This window comes from Salminus brasiliensis, chromosome 1, assembly GCF_030463535.1.
Source record: "Salminus brasiliensis chromosome 1, fSalBra1.hap2, whole genome shotgun sequence".
Classification (NCBI taxonomy): Eukaryota; Metazoa; Chordata; class Actinopteri; order Characiformes; family Bryconidae; genus Salminus; species Salminus brasiliensis.
Window position 1 is genome coordinate 2,282,366 of NC_132878.1, and position 19,604 is coordinate 2,301,969.

Here is a 19,604-nt window from a genome sequence, read left to right on the forward strand (position 1 = left end):
GAGAGAGAGAGAGAGAGAGAGAGAGCGTATGTCATTAGAAGTGCTTGCTCGGCCCTGACCCCTGTCACAATAAAGGCCACAGTGTTCAGAATAGGAGGAAGACGCCGTCTCTCTCTCTCTCTCACACACACACACTCGTTCCCTCTCACTTTATCTCTCACTGTCTTTCCCACCTCTCTCTCTCTCTCTCTCTCTGGTCTTATCTCTCTCTCTCTCTCTCTCTCTCTCTCTCTGGTCTTATCTCTCTCTCTCACTCTCAGTTTTTTAATCTTGCAGCTTTTCCTGACCTGGCAGTGGCACACACACACTCACACACACACACACACACACACACACACACTCACACACACACACGCTACTGATCACATACAGCTTCCTGCTGATCTCCTGGTCACTGTGTGTGTATGTGTGTGTGTGTGGTAACAGTAGCTGTAGTTATTAGAGTATATTAGGGATGTAAGGTTATACTATTATCTGCACCTTGATTGGGATTTGATTCGGAGGTGGGCGTGGCCTAAACCTGATGTCTTCTACCTTGATTACTTAATTCTCTTAAATCTGTATAAACTAAAGCAACTCAGGAATTTTCAAGTTATATTTTAAAAGCATTTATTTATTTATTTATTTATTTATTTATTTTCTCCCCTGAGGGGCAGCATATGTTCTAGGTGGGCTACATGGAGGCGGGGGGCACTGCTGGAGATTTAAACATGTGAATAAAGCAGATTTGTTTGAATTGTTTTTTTATTTATTTAGTCACTACATCCCATATATTCTGTGGAGACAAAAGTATTTGGACACCTGCACATTCACTGTTTCTTCTGAAATCAAGGCTATTAAAAAGAGCTGATTCTGCTTCTGTTGGAGTAACTGTCTCTACTGTACAGAGAAGAAGACTTTCTACTAGAGTTTGGAGAAGGAGCATTGCTGTGAGGATTTGATTGCATTCAGCAACAAACATGTCAGGAGGTCAGGATGCTGGATAGATGACAACCAACCCACCTCATCAAAGTACTGGATGGAGGTCCACCACCATCATTCCAGAGAACAGAGTTCCTCCACAGCTCCTCAATGCTGGGGGGCTTTATACCCCTCTAGCCCACGCCTGGCATTATTAGGCAGCATGGAGCCAATAGGGTCATGATGTTGATCTGCTCCAGAGAGTCCTATTCTATTGGCAGTACTTCTTCTCTACAGGGACTAGACAAGCTGTGTGTGTGTGTGTGTGTGTGTGTGTGCATCAGCAATGGGTGCAAGTTGAAGTACCTGAATGCGTTCATTAGAAAAGGTGTCCACACATTTTTGGACACATTGTGTATTATATAGCTGACACACACTCACACACACTGCACTGCCGGACGACTCGGTGAAACTAATGGCATGAAGCTCAGTTACAGATCTCCTGCTGGGAGCTGAGGTTAATGCTGGGGACGATGGGAAAGTGTTCAACTAAACAATACACACTGATTACAGCTGAAGAATTTATGGAGTGCCCAAACCTCACTGAGCGGCTGGACATGAGCGTTTGACCCCAGATATTATTCTCCTGGACGGGAGTTTATTTCTGGGCGAGGCGTTGGGCTGGGAAAGAGCTAAAGAGGTCAGAAAATGAAGAAACGCAGCACTTTTTTACCACTTCATTGTTTTAATCTTTTGCAGGTCAGGATTTAATATGTGAGCACAAATATTTGTACAGTAGAATGAAGCTGAATATATATATTATAACCTCCGTCTCTCCCAGCAGTGAGAGAGTTTCTACTGCAGAATCTCCAGATCTCCTCAGAACAGATAAAGCAGCTGAACATCAATCCAGTAAAAAGGAGAAACAAGAGCTTCTCATTCTGAAGAAAGTAGTGAGATTTTGTCGGTGAGCTAGTCTGAAGAACAGAGCTCGGTTCCTCAAGGGTTCTCCTGGACGCCCCCCAGTCCAGCCAGCACAGCGTGGAGGATGTGTTCAACTCCATCAGCAGCAGCAGCAGCAGCAGCAGCTCACCTGATTTACCATCATTAAGCCCTGATTTACCACCAAACCAGGTGTTGATCTGAGGAGATCTCTAACTAATACTAGACCCCATTAGGAGAACTTTGGAGATGTTCTAATGAAGAACACAGTGATGGAGAACCACCACCACTTTTATTAGTGTTTATTCTGATATCAGTGATTTACTGAGGAGATCAGCAGCTCTACACTCTTATTTACACAGGGGGGTAAAACTTTTGCACAATACTGTATATATATATATTCACTGTTTGGACAAAACCTGATCTCCAAAATAGTAACTTTACAGAAACTGTGTTAGCAACGATATACTGCTATTGCTGTATTCTAATGTTATATAGAGTTAATTACAGGTAGACACTCTCACTGACCACTGACTTTATGTTTATTTGGGTTTATTCTAATGTTATATAGAGTTAATTACAGGTAGACACTCTCACTGACCACTGACTTTATGTTTATTTGGGTTTATTCTAATGTTATATAGAGTTAATTACAGGTAGACACTCTCACTGACCACTGACTTTATGTTTATTTGGGTTTATTCTAATGTTATATAGAGTTAATTACAGGTAGACGCTTTCACTGACCACTGACTTTATGTTTATTTGGGTTTATTTTAATGTTATATAGAGTTAATTACAAGTAGACACTTTCACTGATCACTGACTTTATGTTTATTTGGGTTTATTTTAATGTTATATAGAGTTAATTACAGGTAGACACTCTCACTGACCACTGACTTTATGTTTATTTGGGTTTATTGTAATGTTATATAGAGTTAATTACAAGTAGACGCTTTCACTGACCACTGACTTTATGTTTATTTGGGTTTATTCTAATGTTATATAGAGTTAATTACAGCTAGACACTTTCACTGACCACTGACTTTATGTTTATTTGGGTTTATTCTAATGTTATATAGAGTTAATTACAGCTAGACACAGTCACTGCCCACTGTGATACACAGAGCTGTATAGAAATGTACTGTAGTTAATAGCTGTAGGGGTATAGAGAATGAGGCTGAGAACTTTCTGGTGTAGCAAGAGGAGCGGCTCTGTTTTTATTAGTAAGGTTTTATGGAATAACAGGCTTTGTGTATTATGAATGTTTACAGCATATAATGTACTGTATAATTAAATGTGTCACAGTGCCACCTGCTGGTTAAAAGAACCAAAATGCACGTTGCTAATGTGAGTATTTCTGTAGTTGAATTTGAAGCTGTTTGGCCACATGGTGTCGCTGTTGTATCTCTCCTGGGCAGTCCATGCGATTCAGTGCTGAGCAAGAGACAAACATTAGCATGGTTAGCAGAAGTCTGCTGTACAACAGGTGGTGTGTATTAGCATGAGGCCCTAAAGTCCCTGCTGACCAGTCCAGCTCATGACCAGGTCTAAGCTGGTCTTTGATGGTCAGGGTGTTTAAAAAGCTGCTCTTCCAGGTGAAAACACACCTCTTCAGCAACTTCACCCAGCTGGTCTTACTGGTTGGCTAGATTGGTAAAGTTGGTGGATAGGTTTGGTCAAGCTGGTCATACTGGTTGACAAGGGTGGTCATACTGGTCCTGCTGATCAACCAGCTTGGTCATGATGATCTGCATGAGCCTGATCATGATGGTCATCCTGGCCAACCAGCCTTTAGCAACTTGACCCAGCTGGTCATACTGTTTGACTAGTTGACAAGTTTGGTCAAGCTGGTCATGCTGGTCAACCAGCCTAGTCATGATGATAATCCAGCTTGGTAATGTTGGTCACAGTGGTCATGCTGATCAGTCAGCCTGGTCATGATGGTCATCCTGCTTTTACTGGACATCGCTCCTCTCACTGTGGAGCTGCAGTGTTGTCTTTTACACCAGAAGGTCAGAATTAGGACACCCCATTAACCCCATAACACTCCAAGGTGTGTTGCTCAGTAACTACAGGCACTTTTGTACACACTGGTGGGGCTGTTCTCTGGTCATAGATATTTGTAAGAGCACTTGCGGCCCACAGGAGGCCTATAGGCTCGGCTCGACCCGCCATCCCTCGAAATCCATCGCCATCAAGTTCGGAGGGTGTGATGTCTCGGATTCTCAGAACTCACCGTTTTGTATTTCTTAAATAAATAATACCAAATAAATAACCAGGTTCTGATCATCTGCAGCTGGTTCTGATTCTACACATTGGAAGCAGGGATAAATGTGTGTGTGTGTGTGTGTGTTTCTTTTAATTCAATTTTATAAATGATGATAAAAAACGTTTCTTCAGGTGTGTGAGATTAGTTAGATCACCTCCATCTCTCAGTGAAGATCAGATGAAGAGCTCCAGAGCTTTAAATATGATTAAAAAGACAAAGGCTTTTATGGGGTGTCCTAACTTTTTCTAAATGTAAATGATTGCTCAGTTAGCCAAAGTCAAACCTGTCCAATAGCAGAAGAGGAGCAGAAAAGCCCAGTAGAAAAATCAGAGCAGTGAATAAACTCAGATACTGAAGATCCCCATGAACGTGGCATGGGCAGAGAGGATGAGCTCAGCGGACTGGCGGGGGACGGAAAGCTCAAGGACTGATCCAGACTCCAGGAAATGAACGCCTGGGAGAGAAATCACACACACACACACACACACAGAGGATGAAGTAAAAACACCAGAGTTGTTAGTTTTGGAGCTGAAATCTAAGCTCTGTTGCTGTGATTGAGATTTCTGTCTGTCGAACGTTTTCTTTTTTACTGGTGTCTCTGTTACAGGAGACGTTACCAAGAGTTTCCTCACAGTAAGAGCTTTGACCTTCATCTAACATCACTGACAGTAGGACACTTATCATGGGGTCAAGCCCTTGACCTTTGGGTCTGCGGCTAAGTCTCCAGCTGCTGGATCTCTTCACTTGGATATATTGTAAGAACTACAAGTACTAGAAAAGGACATCTGAAGATGCTCTGTTGTAGGAGTGTTACTGTAAGAGAGTTACTGTAGAGTTACTGTAGAAGAGTTACTGTAGGAGAGTTACTGTAGAGTTACTGTAGGACAGTTACTGTAGAGTTACTGTTGGAGAGTTACTGTAGAGTTACTGTTCAGTTACTGTAGAGTAACTGTACAATTACTGTAGGAGAGCTACTGTAGAGTTACTGTAGAAGAGTTACTGTAGGATTGTTACTGTAGAGTTACTGCAGAGTTACTGTAGGACAGTTACTGTAGAGTTACTGTAGGAGTGTTACTGTAGAGTTACTGTAGAGTTACTGTAGGAGAGTTACTGTAGGAGTGTTACTGTAGGAGTGTTACTGTAGAGTTACTGTAGGAGAGTTACTGTAGGAGTGTTACTGTAGGAGAGTTACTGTAGAGTTACTGTAGGAGAGTTACTGTAGAGTTACTGTAGTTACTGTAAGAGAGTTACTGTAGAGTTACTGTAGGAGAGTTACGGTAGAGTTACTGTTGGAGTGTTACTGTAGGACAGTTACTGTAGAGTTACTGTAAGAGAGTTACTGTAAGAGAGTTACTGTAGGAGAGTTACTGTAGAGTTACTGTAAGAGAGTTACTGTAGAGTTACTGTAGGAGAGTTACGGTAGAGTTACTGTTGGAGTGTTACTGTAGGACAGTTACTGTAGAGTTACTGTAGGAGAGATACTGTAGGAGAGTTACTGTAAGAGAGTTACTGTAGAGTTACTGTAGGAGAGTTACTGTAGAGTTATTGTAGGAGAGTTACTGTAGGAGAGTTACTGTAGAGTTACTGTTGGAGTGTTACTGTAGGAGAGTTACTGTAGGAGAGTTACTGTAGAGTTACTGTAGGAGAGTTACTGTAGAGGTACTGTAGGAGAGTTACTGTAGGAGAGTTACTGTAGAGTTACTGTAGGAGAGTTACGGTAGAGTTACTGTGAGTGTTACTGTAGGAGAGTTACTGTAGAGTTACTGTAGGAGATTTACTGTTGAGTTACTGTGAGTGTTACTGTAGGAGAGTTACTGTTGGAGTGTTACTGTAAGAGAGTTACTGTAGAGTAACTGTAGAGTTACTATAGGAGAGTTACTGTAGAGTTACTGTAGGAGAGTTACTGTAGGGTTACTGTTGGAGTGTTACTGTAGGGTTACTGTTGGAGTGTTACTGTAAGAGAGTTACTGTAGGAGAGCTACTGTAGAGTTACTGTAGGAGAGTTACTGTAGAGTTACTGTAGGAGAGTTACGGTAGAGTTACTGTAGGAGTGTTACTGTAGGAGAGTTACTGTAGAGTTACTGTAGGGTTACTGTAAGAGAGTTACTGTAGAGTTACTGTAGGAGAGTTATGGTAGAGTTACTGTAGGAGTGTTACTGTAGGAGAGTTACTGTAGAGTTACTGTAAGAGAGTTACTGTAGAGTTAGTGTAGGAGAGTTACGGTAGAGTTACTGTAGGAGTGTTACTGTAGAGTTACTGTAAGAGAGTTACTGTAGGAGAGTTACTGTAAGAGAGTTACTGTAGAGTTAGTGTAGGAGAGTTACGGTAGAGTTACTGTAGGAGTGTTACTGTAGAGTTACTGTAAGAGAGTTACTGTAGGAGAGTTACTGTAGAGTTACTGTAGAGTTACTGTAGGAGCATTGCTGTAGGGTTACTGTAGGAGTGTTACTGTAGGAGAGTTACTGTAGAGTTACTGTAGGAGAGTTATGGTAGACTTACTGTTGGAGTGTTACTGTAAGAGAGTTACTGTAGAGTTTCTGTTGGAGTGTTACTGTAAGAGAGTTACTGTAGGAGAGTTACTGTAGGAGGGTTACTGTAGAGTTACTGTAGGAGAGTTACTGTAGAGTTACTGTAGAGTTACTGTAGGAGTGTTACTGTAAGAGAGTTACTGTAGAGTTACTGTAGGAGCGTTACTGTAGAGTTACTGTAGGAGAGTTACTGTAGAGTTACTGTAGGAGAGTTAATGTAAGAAAGTTACTGTAGGAGGGTTACTGTAGAGTTACTGTAGGAGAGTTACTGTAGGAGAGTTACTGTAGAGTTACTGTAGGACAGTTACTGTAGGAGAGTTACTGTAGGAGAGTTACTGTAGGAGAGTTACTGTAGAGTTACTGTAGGAGGGTTACTGTAGAGTTACTGTAGAGTCACTGTAGGAGAGTTACTGTAGAGTTACTGTAGGAGAGTTACTGTAGGAGAGTTACTGTAGAGTTACTGTAAGAGAGTTACTGTAGAGTTACTGTAGGAGGGTTACTGTAGAGTTACTGTAGAGTTACTGTAAGAGAGTTACTGTAGAGTTACTGTAGGAGAGTTATGGTAGAGTTACTGTAGGAGTGTTACTGTAGGAGAGTTACTGTAGAGTCACTGTAAGAGAGTTACTGTAGAGTTAGTGTAAGAGAGTTACGGTAGAGTTACTGTAGGAGTGTTACTGTAGAGTTACTGTAAGAGAGTTACTGTAGGAGGGTTACTGTAGAGTTACTGTAGAGTTACTGTAGGAGCATTGCTGTAGGGTTACTGTAGGAGTGTTACTGTAGGAGAGTTACTGTAGAGTTACTGTAGGAGAGTTACGGTAGAGTTACTGTTGGAGTGTTACTGTAAGAGAGTTACTGTAGAGTTTCTGTTGGAGTGTTACTGTAAGAGAGTTACTGTAGGAGAGTTACTGTAGGAGAGTTACTGTAGAGTTACTGTAGGAGATTTACTGTAGAGTTACTGTAGAGTTACTGTAGGAGTGTTACTGTAAGAGAGTTACTGTAGAGTTACTGTAGGAGCGTTACTGTAGAGTTACTGTAGGAGAGTTACTGTAGAGTTACTGTAGGAGAGTTAATGTAAGAAAGTTACTGTAGGAGGGTTACTGTAGAGTTACTGTAGGAGAGTTACTGTAGGAGAGTTACTGTAGAGTTACTGTAAGAGAGTTACTGGAGAGTTACTGTAGGAGAGTTAATGTAAGAGAGTTACTGTAGGAGGGTCACTGTAGGAGAGTTACTGTAGAGTTACTGTAGGAGGGTTACTGTAGAGTTACTGTAGAGTCACTGTAGGAGAGTTACTGTAGAGTTACTGTAGGAGCGTTACTGTAGAGTTAATGTAAGAGAGTTACTGTAGGAGGGTTACTGTAGAGTTACTGTAGGAGAGTTACTGTAGAGTTACTGTAGAGTTACTGTAGGAGTGTTACTGTAAGAGAGTTACTGTAGGAGAGTTACTGTAGAGTTACTGTAGGAGCGTTACTGTAGAGTTACTGTAGGAGAGTTACTGTAGAGTTACTGTAGGAGAGTTAATGTAAGAAAGTTACTGTAGGAGGGTTACTGTAGAGTTACTGTAGGAGAGTTAATGTAAGAGAGTTACTGTAGGAGGGTTACTGTAGGAGAGTTACTGTAGAGTTACTGTAGGAGGGTTACTGTAGGAGAGTTACTGTAGAGTTACTGTAGGAGAGTTACTGTAGAGTTACTGTAGGAGGGTTACTGTAGAGTTCCTGTAGAGTCACTGTAGGAGAGTTACTGTAGGAGAGTTACTGTAGAGTTACTGTAAGAGAGTTACTGTAGAGTTACTGTAGGAGGGTTATTGTAGAGTTACTGTAGAGTTACTGTAAGAGAGTTACTGTAGAGTTACTGTAGGAGAGTTACTGTAGAGTTACTGTAGGAGGGTTAATGTAAGAGAGTTACTGTAGGAGGGTTACTGTAGAGTTACTGTGTGAGAGTTACTGTAGGAGGGTTACTGTAGAGTTACTGTAGGAGGGTTACTGTAGAGTTACTGTAGGAGAGTTACTGTAGGAGGGTTACTGTAGAGTTACTGTAGGAGAGTTACGGTAGAGTTACTGTTGGAGTGTTACTGTAGGACAGTTACTGTAGAGTTACTGTAGGAGAGTTACTGTAGGAGAGTTACTGTAAGAGAGTTACTGTAGAGTTACTGTAGGAGAGTTACTGTAGAGTTATTGTAGGAGAGTTACTGTAGGAGAGTTACTGTAGAGTTACTGTTGGAGTGTTACTGTAGGAGAGTTACTGTAGGAGAGTTACTGTAGAGTTACTGTAGGAGAGTTACTGTAGAGGTACTGTAGGAGAGTTACTGTAGGAGAGTTACTGTAGAGTTACTGTAGGAGAGTTACGGTAGAGTTACTGTGAGTGTTACTGTAGGAGAGTTACTGTAGAGTTACTGTAGGAGAGTTACTGTTGAGTTACTGTGAGTGTTACTGTAGGAGAGTTACTGTTGGAGTGTTACTGTAAGAGAGTTACTGTAGAGTTACTGTAGAGTTACTATAGGAGAGTTACTGTAGAGTTACTGTAGGAGAGTTACTGTAGGGTTACTGTTGGAGTGTTACTGTAGGGTTACTGTTGGAGTGTTACTGTAAGAGAGTTACTGTAGGAGAGCTACTGTAGAGTTACTGTAGGAGAGTTACTGTAGAGTTACTGTAGGAGAGTTACGGTAGAGTTACTGTAGGAGTGTTACTGTAGGAGAGTTACTGTAGAGTTACTGTAGGGTTACTGTAAGAGAGTTACTGTAGAGTTACTGTAGGAGAGTTATGGTAGAGTTACTGTAGGAGTGTTACTGTAGGAGAGTTACTGTAGAGTTACTGTAAGAGAGTTACTGTAGAGTTAGTGTAGGAGAGTTACGGTAGAGTTACTGTAGGAGTGTTACTGTAGAGTTACTGTAAGAGAGTTACTGTAGGAGAGTTACTGTAAGAGAGTTACTGTAGAGTTAGTGTAGGAGAGTTACGGTAGAGTTACTGTAGGAGTGTTACTGTAGAGTTACTGTAAGAGAGTTACTGTAGGAGAGTTACTGTAGAGTTACTGTAGAGTTACTGTAGGAGCATTGCTGTAGGGTTACTGTAGGAGTGTTACTGTAGGAGAGTTACTGTAGAGTTACTGTAGGAGAGTTATGGTAGACTTACTGTTGGAGTGTTACTGTAGGAGAGTTACTGTAGAGTTACTGTAGGAGAGTTAATGTAAGAAAGTTACTGTAGGAGGGTTACTGTAGAGTTACTGTAGGAGAGTTAATGTAAGAGAGTTACTGTAGGAGGGTTACTGTAGGAGAGTTACTGTAGAGTTACTGTAGGAGGGTTACTGTAGGAGAGTTACTGTAGAGTTACTGTAGGAGAGTTACTGTAGAGTTACTGTAGGAGGGTTACTGTAGAGTTCCTGTAGAGTCACTGTAGGAGAGTTACTGTAGGAGAGTTACTGTAGAGTTACTGTAAGAGAGTTACTGTAGAGTTACTGTAGGAGGGTTACTGTAGAGTTACTGTAGAGTTACTGTAAGAGAGTTACTGTAGGAGGGTTACTGTAGAGTTACTGTAGGAGAGTTACGGTAGAGTTACTGTTGGAGTGTTACTGTAGGACAGTTACTGTAGAGTTACTGTAGGAGAGTTACTGTAGGAGGGTTACTGTAGAGTTACTGTGTGAGAGTTACTGTAGGAGGGTTACTGTAGAGTTACTGTAGGAGGGTTACTGTAGAGTTACTGTAGGAGAGTTACTGTAGGAGGGTTACTGTAGAGTTACTGTAGGAGAGTTACGGTAGAGTTACTGTTGGAGTGTTACTGTAGGACAGTTACTGTAGAGTTACTGTAGGAGAGTTACTGTAGGAGAGTTACTGTAAGAGAGTTACTGTAGAGTTACTGTAGGAGAGTTACTGTAGAGTTATTGTAGGAGAGTTACTGTAGGAGAGTTACTGTAGAGTTACTGTTGGAGTGTTACTGTAGGAGAGTTACTGTAGGAGAGTTACTGTAGAGTTACTGTAGGAGAGTTACTGTAGAGGTACTGTAGGAGAGTTACTGTAGGAGAGTTACTGTAGAGTTACTGTAGGAGAGTTACGGTAGAGTTACTGTGAGTGTTACTGTAGGAGAGTTACTGTAGAGTTACTGTAGGAGAGTTACTGTTGAGTTACTGTGAGTGTTACTGTAGGAGAGTTACTGTTGGAGTGTTACTGTAAGAGAGTTACTGTAGAGTTACTGTAGAGTTACTATAGGAGAGTTACTGTAGAGTTACTGTAGGAGAGTTACTGTAGGGTTACTGTTGGAGTGTTACTGTAGGGTTACTGTTGGAGTGTTACTGTAAGAGAGTTACTGTAGGAGAGCTACTGTAGAGTTACTGTAGGAGAGTTACTGTAGAGTTACTGTAGGAGAGTTACGGTAGAGTTACTGTAGGAGTGTTACTGTAGGAGAGTTACTGTAGAGTTACTGTAGGGTTACTGTAAGAGAGTTACTGTAGAGTTACTGTAGGAGAGTTATGGTAGAGTTACTGTAGGAGTGTTACTGTAGGAGAGTTACTGTAGAGTTACTGTAAGAGAGTTACTGTAGAGTTAGTGTAGGAGAGTTACGGTAGAGTTACTGTAGGAGTGTTACTGTAGAGTTACTGTAAGAGAGTTACTGTAGGAGAGTTACTGTAAGAGAGTTACTGTAGAGTTAGTGTAGGAGAGTTACGGTAGAGTTACTGTAGGAGTGTTACTGTAGAGTTACTGTAAGAGAGTTACTGTAGGAGAGTTACTGTAGAGTTACTGTAGAGTTACTGTAGGAGCATTGCTGTAGGGTTACTGTAGGAGTGTTACTGTAGGAGAGTTACTGTAGAGTTACTGTAGGAGAGTTATGGTAGACTTACTGTTGGAGTGTTACTGTAAGAGAGTTACTGTAGAGTTTCTGTTGGAGTGTTACTGTAAGAGAATTACTGTAGGAGAGTTACTGTAGGAGGGTTACTGTAGAGTTACTGTAGGAGAGTTACTGTAGAGTTACTGTAGAGTTACTGTAGGAGTGTTACTGTAAGAGAGTTACTGTAGAGTTACTGTAGGAGCGTTACTGTAGAGTTACTGTAGGAGAGTTACTGTAGAGTTACTGTAGGAGAGTTAATGTAAGAAAGTTACTGTAGGAGGGTTACTGTAGAGTTACTGTAGGAGAGTTACTGTAGGAGAGTTACTGTAGAGTTACTGTAGGACAGTTACTGTAGGAGAGTTACTGTAGGAGAGTTACTGTAGAGTTACTGTAGGAGAGTTACTGTAGGAGAGTTACTGTAGAGTTACTGTAGGAGGGTTACTGTAGAGTTACTGTAGAGTCACTGTAGGAGAGTTACTGTAGAGTTACTGTAGGAGAGTTACTGTAGGAGAGTTACTGTAGAGTTACTGTAAGAGAGTTACTGTAGAGTTACTGTAGGAGGGTTACTGTAGAGTTACTGTAGAGTTACTGTAAGAGAGTTACTGTAGAGTTACTGTAGGAGAGTTATGGTAGAGTTACTGTAGGAGTGTTACTGTAGGAGAGTTACTGTAGAGTCACTGTAAGAGAGTTACTGTAGAGTTAGTGTAAGAGAGTTACGGTAGAGTTACTGTAGGAGTGTTACTGTAGAGTTACTGTAAGAGAGTTACTGTAGGAGGGTTACTGTAGAGTTACTGTAGAGTTACTGTAGGAGCATTGCTGTAGGGTTACTGTAGGAGTGTTACTGTAGGAGAGTTACTGTAGAGTTACTGTAGGAGAGTTACGGTAGAGTTACTGTTGGAGTGTTACTGTAAGAGAGTTACTGTAGAGTTTCTGTTGGAGTGTTACTGTAGGAGAGTTACTGTAGGAGAGTTACTGTAGAGTTACTGTAGGAGATTTACTGTAGAGTTACTGTAGAGTTACTGTAGGAGTGTTACTGTAAGAGAGTTACTGTAGAGTTACTGTAGGAGCGTTACTGTAGAGTTACTGTAGGAGAGTTAATGTAAGAAAGTTACTGTAGGAGGGTTACTGTAGAGTTACTGTAGGAGAGTTACTGTAGGAAAGTTACTGTAGAGTTACTGTAAGAGAGTTACTGGAGAGTTACTGTAGGAGAGTTAATGTAAGAGAGTTACTGTAGGAGGGTCACTGTATGAGAGTTACTGTAGAGTTACTGTAGGAGGGTTACTGTAGAGTTACTGTAGAGTCACTGTAGGAGAGTTACTGTAGAGTTACTGTAGGAGCGTTACTGTAGAGTTAATGTAAGAGAGTTACTGTAGGAGGGTTACTGTAGAGTTACTGTAGGAGAGTTACTATAGAGTTACTGTAGAGTTACTGTAGGAGCGTTACTGTAGAGTTACTGTAGGAGAGTTACTGTAGAGTTACTGTAGGAGAGTTAATGTAAGAAAGTTACTGTAGGAGGGTTACTGTAGAGTTACTGTAGGAGAGTTAATGTAAGAGAGTTACTGTAGGAGGGTTACTGTAGGAGAGTTACTGTAGAGTTACTGTAGGAGGGTTACTGTAGGAGAGTTACTGTAGAGTTACTGTAGGAGAGTTACTGTAGAGTTACTGTAGGAGGGTTACTGTAGAGTTCCTGTAGAGTCACTGTAGGAGAGTTACTGTAGGAGAGTTACTGTAGAGTTACTGTAAGAGAGTTACTGTAGAGTTACTGTAGGAGGGTTACTGTAGAGTTACTGTAGAGTTACTGTAAGAGAGTTACTGTAGAGTTACTGTAGGAGAGTTACTGTAGAGTTACTGTAGGAGGGTTAATGTAAGAGAGTTACTGTAGGAGGGTTACTGTAGAGTTACTGTGTGAGAGTTACTGTAGGAGGGTTACTGTAGAGTTACTGTAGGAGGGTTACTGTAGAGTTACTGTAGGAGAGTTACTGTAGGAGGGTTACTGTAGAGTTACTGTAGGAGGGTTAATGTAAGAGAGTTACTGTAGGAGGGTTACTGTAGAGTTACTGTAGGACGGTTACTGTAGGAGAGTTACTGTAGAGTTACTGTAGGAGAGTTACTGTAGGAGAGTTACTGTAGAGTTACTGTAAGAGAGTTACTGGAGAGTTACTGTAGGAGAGTTAATGTAAGAGAGTTACTGTAGGAGGGTTACTGTAGAGTTACTGTAGGAGAGTTACTGTAGGAGGGTTACTGTAGAGTTACTGTAGGAGAGTTACTGTAGAGTTACTGTAGGAGAGTTACTGTAGAGTTACTGTAGGAGGGTTACTGTAGAGTTCCTGTAGAGTCACTGTAGGAGAGTTACTGTAGGAGAGTTACTGTAGAGTTACTGTAAGAGAGTTACTGTAGAGTTACTGTAGGAGGGTTACTGTAGAGTTACTGTAGAGTTACTGTAGGAGAGTTACTGTAGAGTTACTGTAGGAGGGTTAATGTAAGAGAGTTACTGTAGGAGGGTTACTGTAGAGTTACTGTAGGAGAGTTACTGTAGGAGGGTTACTGTAGAGTTACTGTAGGAGGGTTACTGTAGAGTTACTGTAGGAGAGTTACTGTAGGAGGGTTACTGTAGAGTTACTGTAGGAGGGTTAATGTAAGAGAGTTACTGTAGGAGGGTTACTGTAGAGTTACTGTAGGACGGTTACTGTAGAGTTACTGTAGGAGAGTTACTGTAGGAGAGTTACTGTAGAGTTACTGTAAGAGAGTTACTGGAGAGTTACTGTAGGAGAGTTAATGTAAGAGAGTTACTGTAGGAGGGTTACTGTAGGAGAGTTACTGTAGAGTTACTGTAGGAGGGTTACTGTAGAGTTACTGTAGGAGAGTTACTGTAGAGTTACTGTAGAGTTACTGTAGGAGTGTTACTGTAAGAGAGTTACTGTAGAGTTACTGTAGGAGCGTTACTGTAGAGTTACTGTAGGAGAGTTACTGTAGAGTTACTGTAGGAGGGTTAATGTAAGAAAGTTACTGTAGGAGGGTTACTGTAGAGTTACTGTAGGAGAGTTACTGTAGGAGAGTTACTGTAGAGTTACTGTAGGACAGTTACTGTAGGAGAGTTACTGTAGAGTTACTGTAGGAGAGTTACTGTAGGAGAGTTACTGTAGAGTTACTGTAGGAGGGTTACTGTAGAGTTACTGTAGAGTCACTGTAGGAGAGTTACTGTAGAGTTACTGTAGGAGAGTTACTGTAGGAGAGTTACTGTAGAGTTACTGTAAGAGAGTTACTGTAGAGTTACTGTAGGAGGGTTACTGTAGAGTTACTGTAGAGTTACTGTAAGAGAGTTACTGTAGAGTTACTGTAGGAGAGTTATGGTAGAGTTACTGTAGGAGTGTTACTGTAGGAGAGTTACTGTAGAGTCACTGTAAGAGAGTTACTGTAGAGTTAGTGTAAGAGAGTTACGGTAGAGTTACTGTAGGAGTGTTACTGTAGAGTTACTGTAAGAGAGTTACTGTAGGAGGGTTACTGTAGAGTTACTGTAGAGTTACTGTAGGAGCATTGCTGTAGGGTTACTGTAGGAGTGTTACTGTAGGAGAGTTACTGTAGAGTTACTGTAGGAGAGTTACGGTAGAGTTACTGTTGGAGTGTTACTATAAGAGAGTTACTGTAGAGTTTCTGTTGGAGTGTTACTGTAGGAGAGTTACTGTAGGAGAGTTACTGTAGAGTTACTGTAGGAGATTTACTGTAGAGTTACTGTAGAGTTACTGTAGGAGTGTTACTGTAAGAGAGTTACTGTAGAGTTACTGTAGGAGCGTTACTGTAGAGTTACTGTAGGAGAGTTACTGTAGAGTTACTGTAGGAGAGTTAATGTAAGAAAGTTACTGTAGGAGGGTTACTGTAGGAGAGTTACTGTAGAGTTACTGTAAGAGAGTTACTGGAGAGTTACTGTAGGAGAGTTAATGTAAGAGAGTTACTGTAGGAGGGTCACTGTAGGAGAGTTACTGTAGAGTTACTGTAGGAGGGTTACTGTAGAGTTACTGTAGAGTCACTGTAGGAGAGTTACTGTAGAGTTACTGTAGGAGCGTTACTGTAGAGTTAATGTAAGAGAGTTACTGTAGGAGGGTTACTGTAGAGTTACTGTAGGAGAGTTACTGTAGAGTTACTGTAGGAGGGTTAATGTAAGAGAGTTACTGTAGGAGGGTTACTGTAGAGTTACTGTAGGAGAGTTACTGTAGGAGGGTTACTGTAGAGTTACTGTAGGAGGGTTACTGTAGAGTTACTGTAGGAGAGTTACTGTAGGAGGGTTACTGTAGAGTTACTGTAGGAGGGTTAATGTAAGAGAGTTACTGTAGGAGGGTTACTGTAGAGTTACTGTAGGACGGTTACTGTAGAGTTACTGTAGGAGAGTTACTGTAGGAGAGTTACTGTAGAGTTACTGTAAGAGAGTTACTGGAGAGTTACTGTAGGAGAGTTAATGTAAGAGAGTTACTGTAGGAGGGTTACTGTAGGAGAGTTACTGTAGAGTTACTGTAGGAGGGTTACTGTAGAGTTACTGTAGGAGAGTTACTGTAGAGTTACTGTAGAGTTACTGTAGGAGTGTTACTGTAAGAGAGTTACTGTAGAGTTACTGTAGGAGCGTTACTGTAGAGTTACTGTAGGAGAGTTACTGTAGAGTTACTGTAGGAGGGTTAATGTAAGAAAGTTACTGTAGGAGGGTTACTGTAGAGTTACTGTAGGAGAGTTACTGTAGGAGAGTTACTGTAGAGTTACTGTAGGACAGTTACTGTAGGAGAGTTACTGTAGGAGAGTTACTGTAGAGTTACTGTAGGAGAGTTACTGTAGGAGAGTTACTGTAGAGTTACTGTAGGAGGGTTACTGTAGAGTTACTGTAGAGTCACTGTAGGAGAGTTACTGTAGAGTTACTGTAGGAGAGTTACTGTAGGAGAGTTACTGTAGAGTTACTGTAAGAGAGTTACTGTAGAGTTACTGTAGGAGGGTTACTGTAGAGTTACTGTAGAGTTACTGTAAGAGAGTTACTGTAGAGTTACTGTAGGAGAGTTATGGTAGAGTTACTGTAGGAGTGTTACTGTAGGAGAGTTACTGTAGAGTCACTGTAAGAGAGTTACTGTAGAGTTAGTGTAAGAGAGTTACGGTAGAGTTACTGTAGGAGTGTTACTGTAGAGTTACTGTAAGAGAGTTACTGTAGGAGGGTTACTGTAGAGTTACTGTAGAGTTACTGTAGGAGCATTGCTGTAGGGTTACTGTAGGAGTGTTACTGTAGGAGAGTTACTGTAGAGTTACTGTAGGAGAGTTACGGTAGAGTTACTGTTGGAGTGTTACTATAAGAGAGTTACTGTAGAGTTTCTGTTGGAGTGTTACTGTAGGAGAGTTACTGTAGGAGAGTTACTGTAGAGTTACTGTAGGAGATTTACTGTAGAGTTACTGTAGAGTTACTGTAGGAGTGTTACTGTAAGAGAGTTACTGTAGAGTTACTGTAGGAGCGTTACTGTAGAGTTACTGTAGGAGAGTTACTGTAGAGTTACTGTAGGAGAGTTAATGTAAGAAAGTTACTGTAGGAGGGTTACTGTAGGAGAGTTACTGTAGAGTTACTGTAAGAGAGTTACTGGAGAGTTACTGTAGGAGAGTTAATGTAAGAGAGTTACTGTAGGAGGGTCACTGTAGGGGAGTTACTGTAGAGTTACTGTAGGAGGGTTACTGTAGAGTTACTGTAGAGTCACTGTAGGAGAGTTACTGTAGAGTTACTGTAGGAGCGTTACTGTAGAGTTAATGTAAGAGAGTTACTGTAGGAGGGTTACTGTAGAGTTACTGTAGGAGAGTTACTGTAGAGTTACTGTAGAGTTACTGTAGGAGCGTTACTGTAGAGTTACTGTAGGAGAGTTACTGTAGAGTTACTGTAGGAGAGTTAATGTAAGAAAGTTACTGTAGGAGGGTTACTGTAGAGTTACTGTAGGAGAGTTAATGTAAGAGAGTTACTGTAGGAGGGTTACTGTAGGAGAGTTACTGTAGAGTTACTGTAGGAGGGTTACTGTAGGAGAGTTACTGTAGAGTTACTGTAGGAGGGTTACTGTAGAGTTCCTGTAGAGTCACTGTAGGAGAGTTACTGTAGGAGAGTTACTGTAGAGTTACTGTAAGAGAGTTACTGTAGAGTTACTGTAGGAGGGTTACTGTAGAGTTACTGTAGAGTTACTGTAAGAGAGTTACTGTAGAGTTACTGTAGGAGAGTTACTGTAGAGTTACTGTAGGAGGGTTAATGTAAGAGAGTTACTGTAGGAGGGTTACTGTAGAGTTACTGTGTGAGAGTTACTGTAGGAGGGTTACTGTAGAGTTACTGTAGGAGGGTTACTGTAGAGTTACTGTAGGAGAGTTACTGTAGGAGGGTTACTGTAGAGTTACTGTAGGAGGGTTAATGTAAAAGAGTTACTGTAGGAGGGTTAGTGTAGAGTTACTGTAGGACGGTTACTGTAGAGTTACTGTAGGAGAGTTACTGTAGAGTTACTGTAGGAGAGTTACTGTAGGAGAGTTACTGTAGAGTTACTGTAAGAGAGTTACTGTAGAGTTACTGTAGGAGAGTTACTGTAGGAGGTTTACTGTAGAGTTACTGTAGGAGGGTTACTGTAGAGTTACTGTAGGAGAGTTACTGTAGGAGAGTTACTGTAGAGTTACTGTAGGAGAGTTACTGTAGAGTTACTGTAGGAGGGTTACTGTAGAGTTCCTGTAGAGTCACTGTAGGAGAGTTACTGTAGGAGAGTTACTGTAGAGTTACTGTAAGAGAGTTACTGTAGAGTTACTGTAGGAGGGTTACTGTAGAGTTACTGTAGAGTTACTGTAGGAGAGTTACTGTAGAGTTACTGTAGGAGGGTTAATGTAAGAGAGTTACTGTAGGAGGGTTACTGTAGAGTTACTGTAGGAGAGTTACTGTAGGAGGGTTACTGTAGAGTTACTGTAGGAGGGTTAATGTAAGAGAGTTACTGTAGGAGGGTTACTGTAGAGTTACTGTAGGACGGTTACTGTAGAGTTACTGTAGGAGAGTTACTGTAGGAGAGTTACTGTAGAGTTACTGTAAGAGAGTTACTGGAGAGTTACTGTAGGAGAGTTAATGTAAGAGAGTTACTGTAGGAGGGTTACTGTAGGAGAGTTACTGTAGAGTTACTGTAGGAGAGTTACTGTAGAGTTACTGTAGAGTTACTGTAGGAGGGTTACTGTAGAGTTACTGTAGAGTCACTGTAGGAGAGTTACTGTAGGAGAGTTACTGTAGAGTTACTGTAGGAGAGTTACTGTAAGAGAGTTACTGTAGGAGGGTTACTGTAGGAGAGTTACTGTAGAGTTACTGTAGGAGGGTTACTGTAGAGTTACTGTAGAGTCACTGTAGGAGAGTTACTGTAGGAGAGTTACTGTAGAGTTACTGTAAGAGAGTTACTGGAGAGTTACTGTAGGAGAGTTAATGTAAGAGAGTTACTGTAGGAGGGTTACTGTAGGAGAGTTACTGTAGAGTTACTGTAGGAGAGTTACTGTAGAGTTACTGTAGAGTTACTGTAGGAGGGTTACTGTAGAGTTACTGTAGAGTCACTGTAGGAGAGTTACTGTAGGAGAGTTACTGTAGAGTTACTGTAGGAGAGTTACTGTAAGAGAGTTACTGTAGGAGGGTTACTGTAGGAGAGTTACTGTAGAGTTACTGTAGGACGGTTACTGTAGAGTTACTGTAGGAGAGTTACTGTAGGAGAGTTACTGTAGAGTTACTGTAAGAGAGTTACTGGAGAGTTACTGTAGGAGAGTTAATGTAAGAGAGTTACTGTAGGAGGGTTACTGTAGGAGAGTTACTGTAGAGTTACTGTAGGAGAGTTACTGTAGAGTTACTGTAGAGTTACTGTAGGAGGGTTACTGTAGAGTTACTGTAGAGTCACTGTAGGAGAGTTACTGTAGGAGAGTTACTGTAGAGTTACTGTAGGAGAGTTACTGTAAGAGAGTTACTGTAGGAGGGTTACTGTAGGAGAGTTACTGTAGAGTTACTGTAGGAGGGTTACTGTAGAGTTACTGTAGAGTCACTGTAGGAGAGTTAATGTAAGAGAGTTACTGTAGAGTTACTGTAGGAGAGTTACTGTAGAGTTACTGTAGGAGGGTTACTGTAGAGTTACTGTAGAGTTACTGTAGGAGAGT

At 41.1% G+C, this 19,604-nt stretch overlaps 1 protein-coding gene across 2 annotated transcripts in view; it reads right to left on the reverse strand.

Moving 5' to 3' along the window:
* Positions 1 to 2,544: 2,544 nt before the first annotated feature.
* The window catches only part of tnfsf13 (TNF superfamily member 13), a 32,670-nt gene continuing 15,610 nt past the window's right edge, over positions 2,545 to 19,604 (reverse strand). For both annotated transcript variants that reach the window (XM_072692689.1, XM_072692688.1), the window contains exons 6-7: positions 4,398 to 4,568; positions 2,545 to 3,279 (exon numbers count right to left, since the gene is read on the reverse strand). In XM_072692689.1, coding sequence (XP_072548790.1) covers positions 4,459 to 4,568 — 110 coding nt within the window. In that variant the 3' untranslated portion in view covers positions 2,545 to 3,279; positions 4,398 to 4,458. The remainder of the gene's footprint in view (positions 3,280 to 4,397; positions 4,569 to 19,604) is intronic.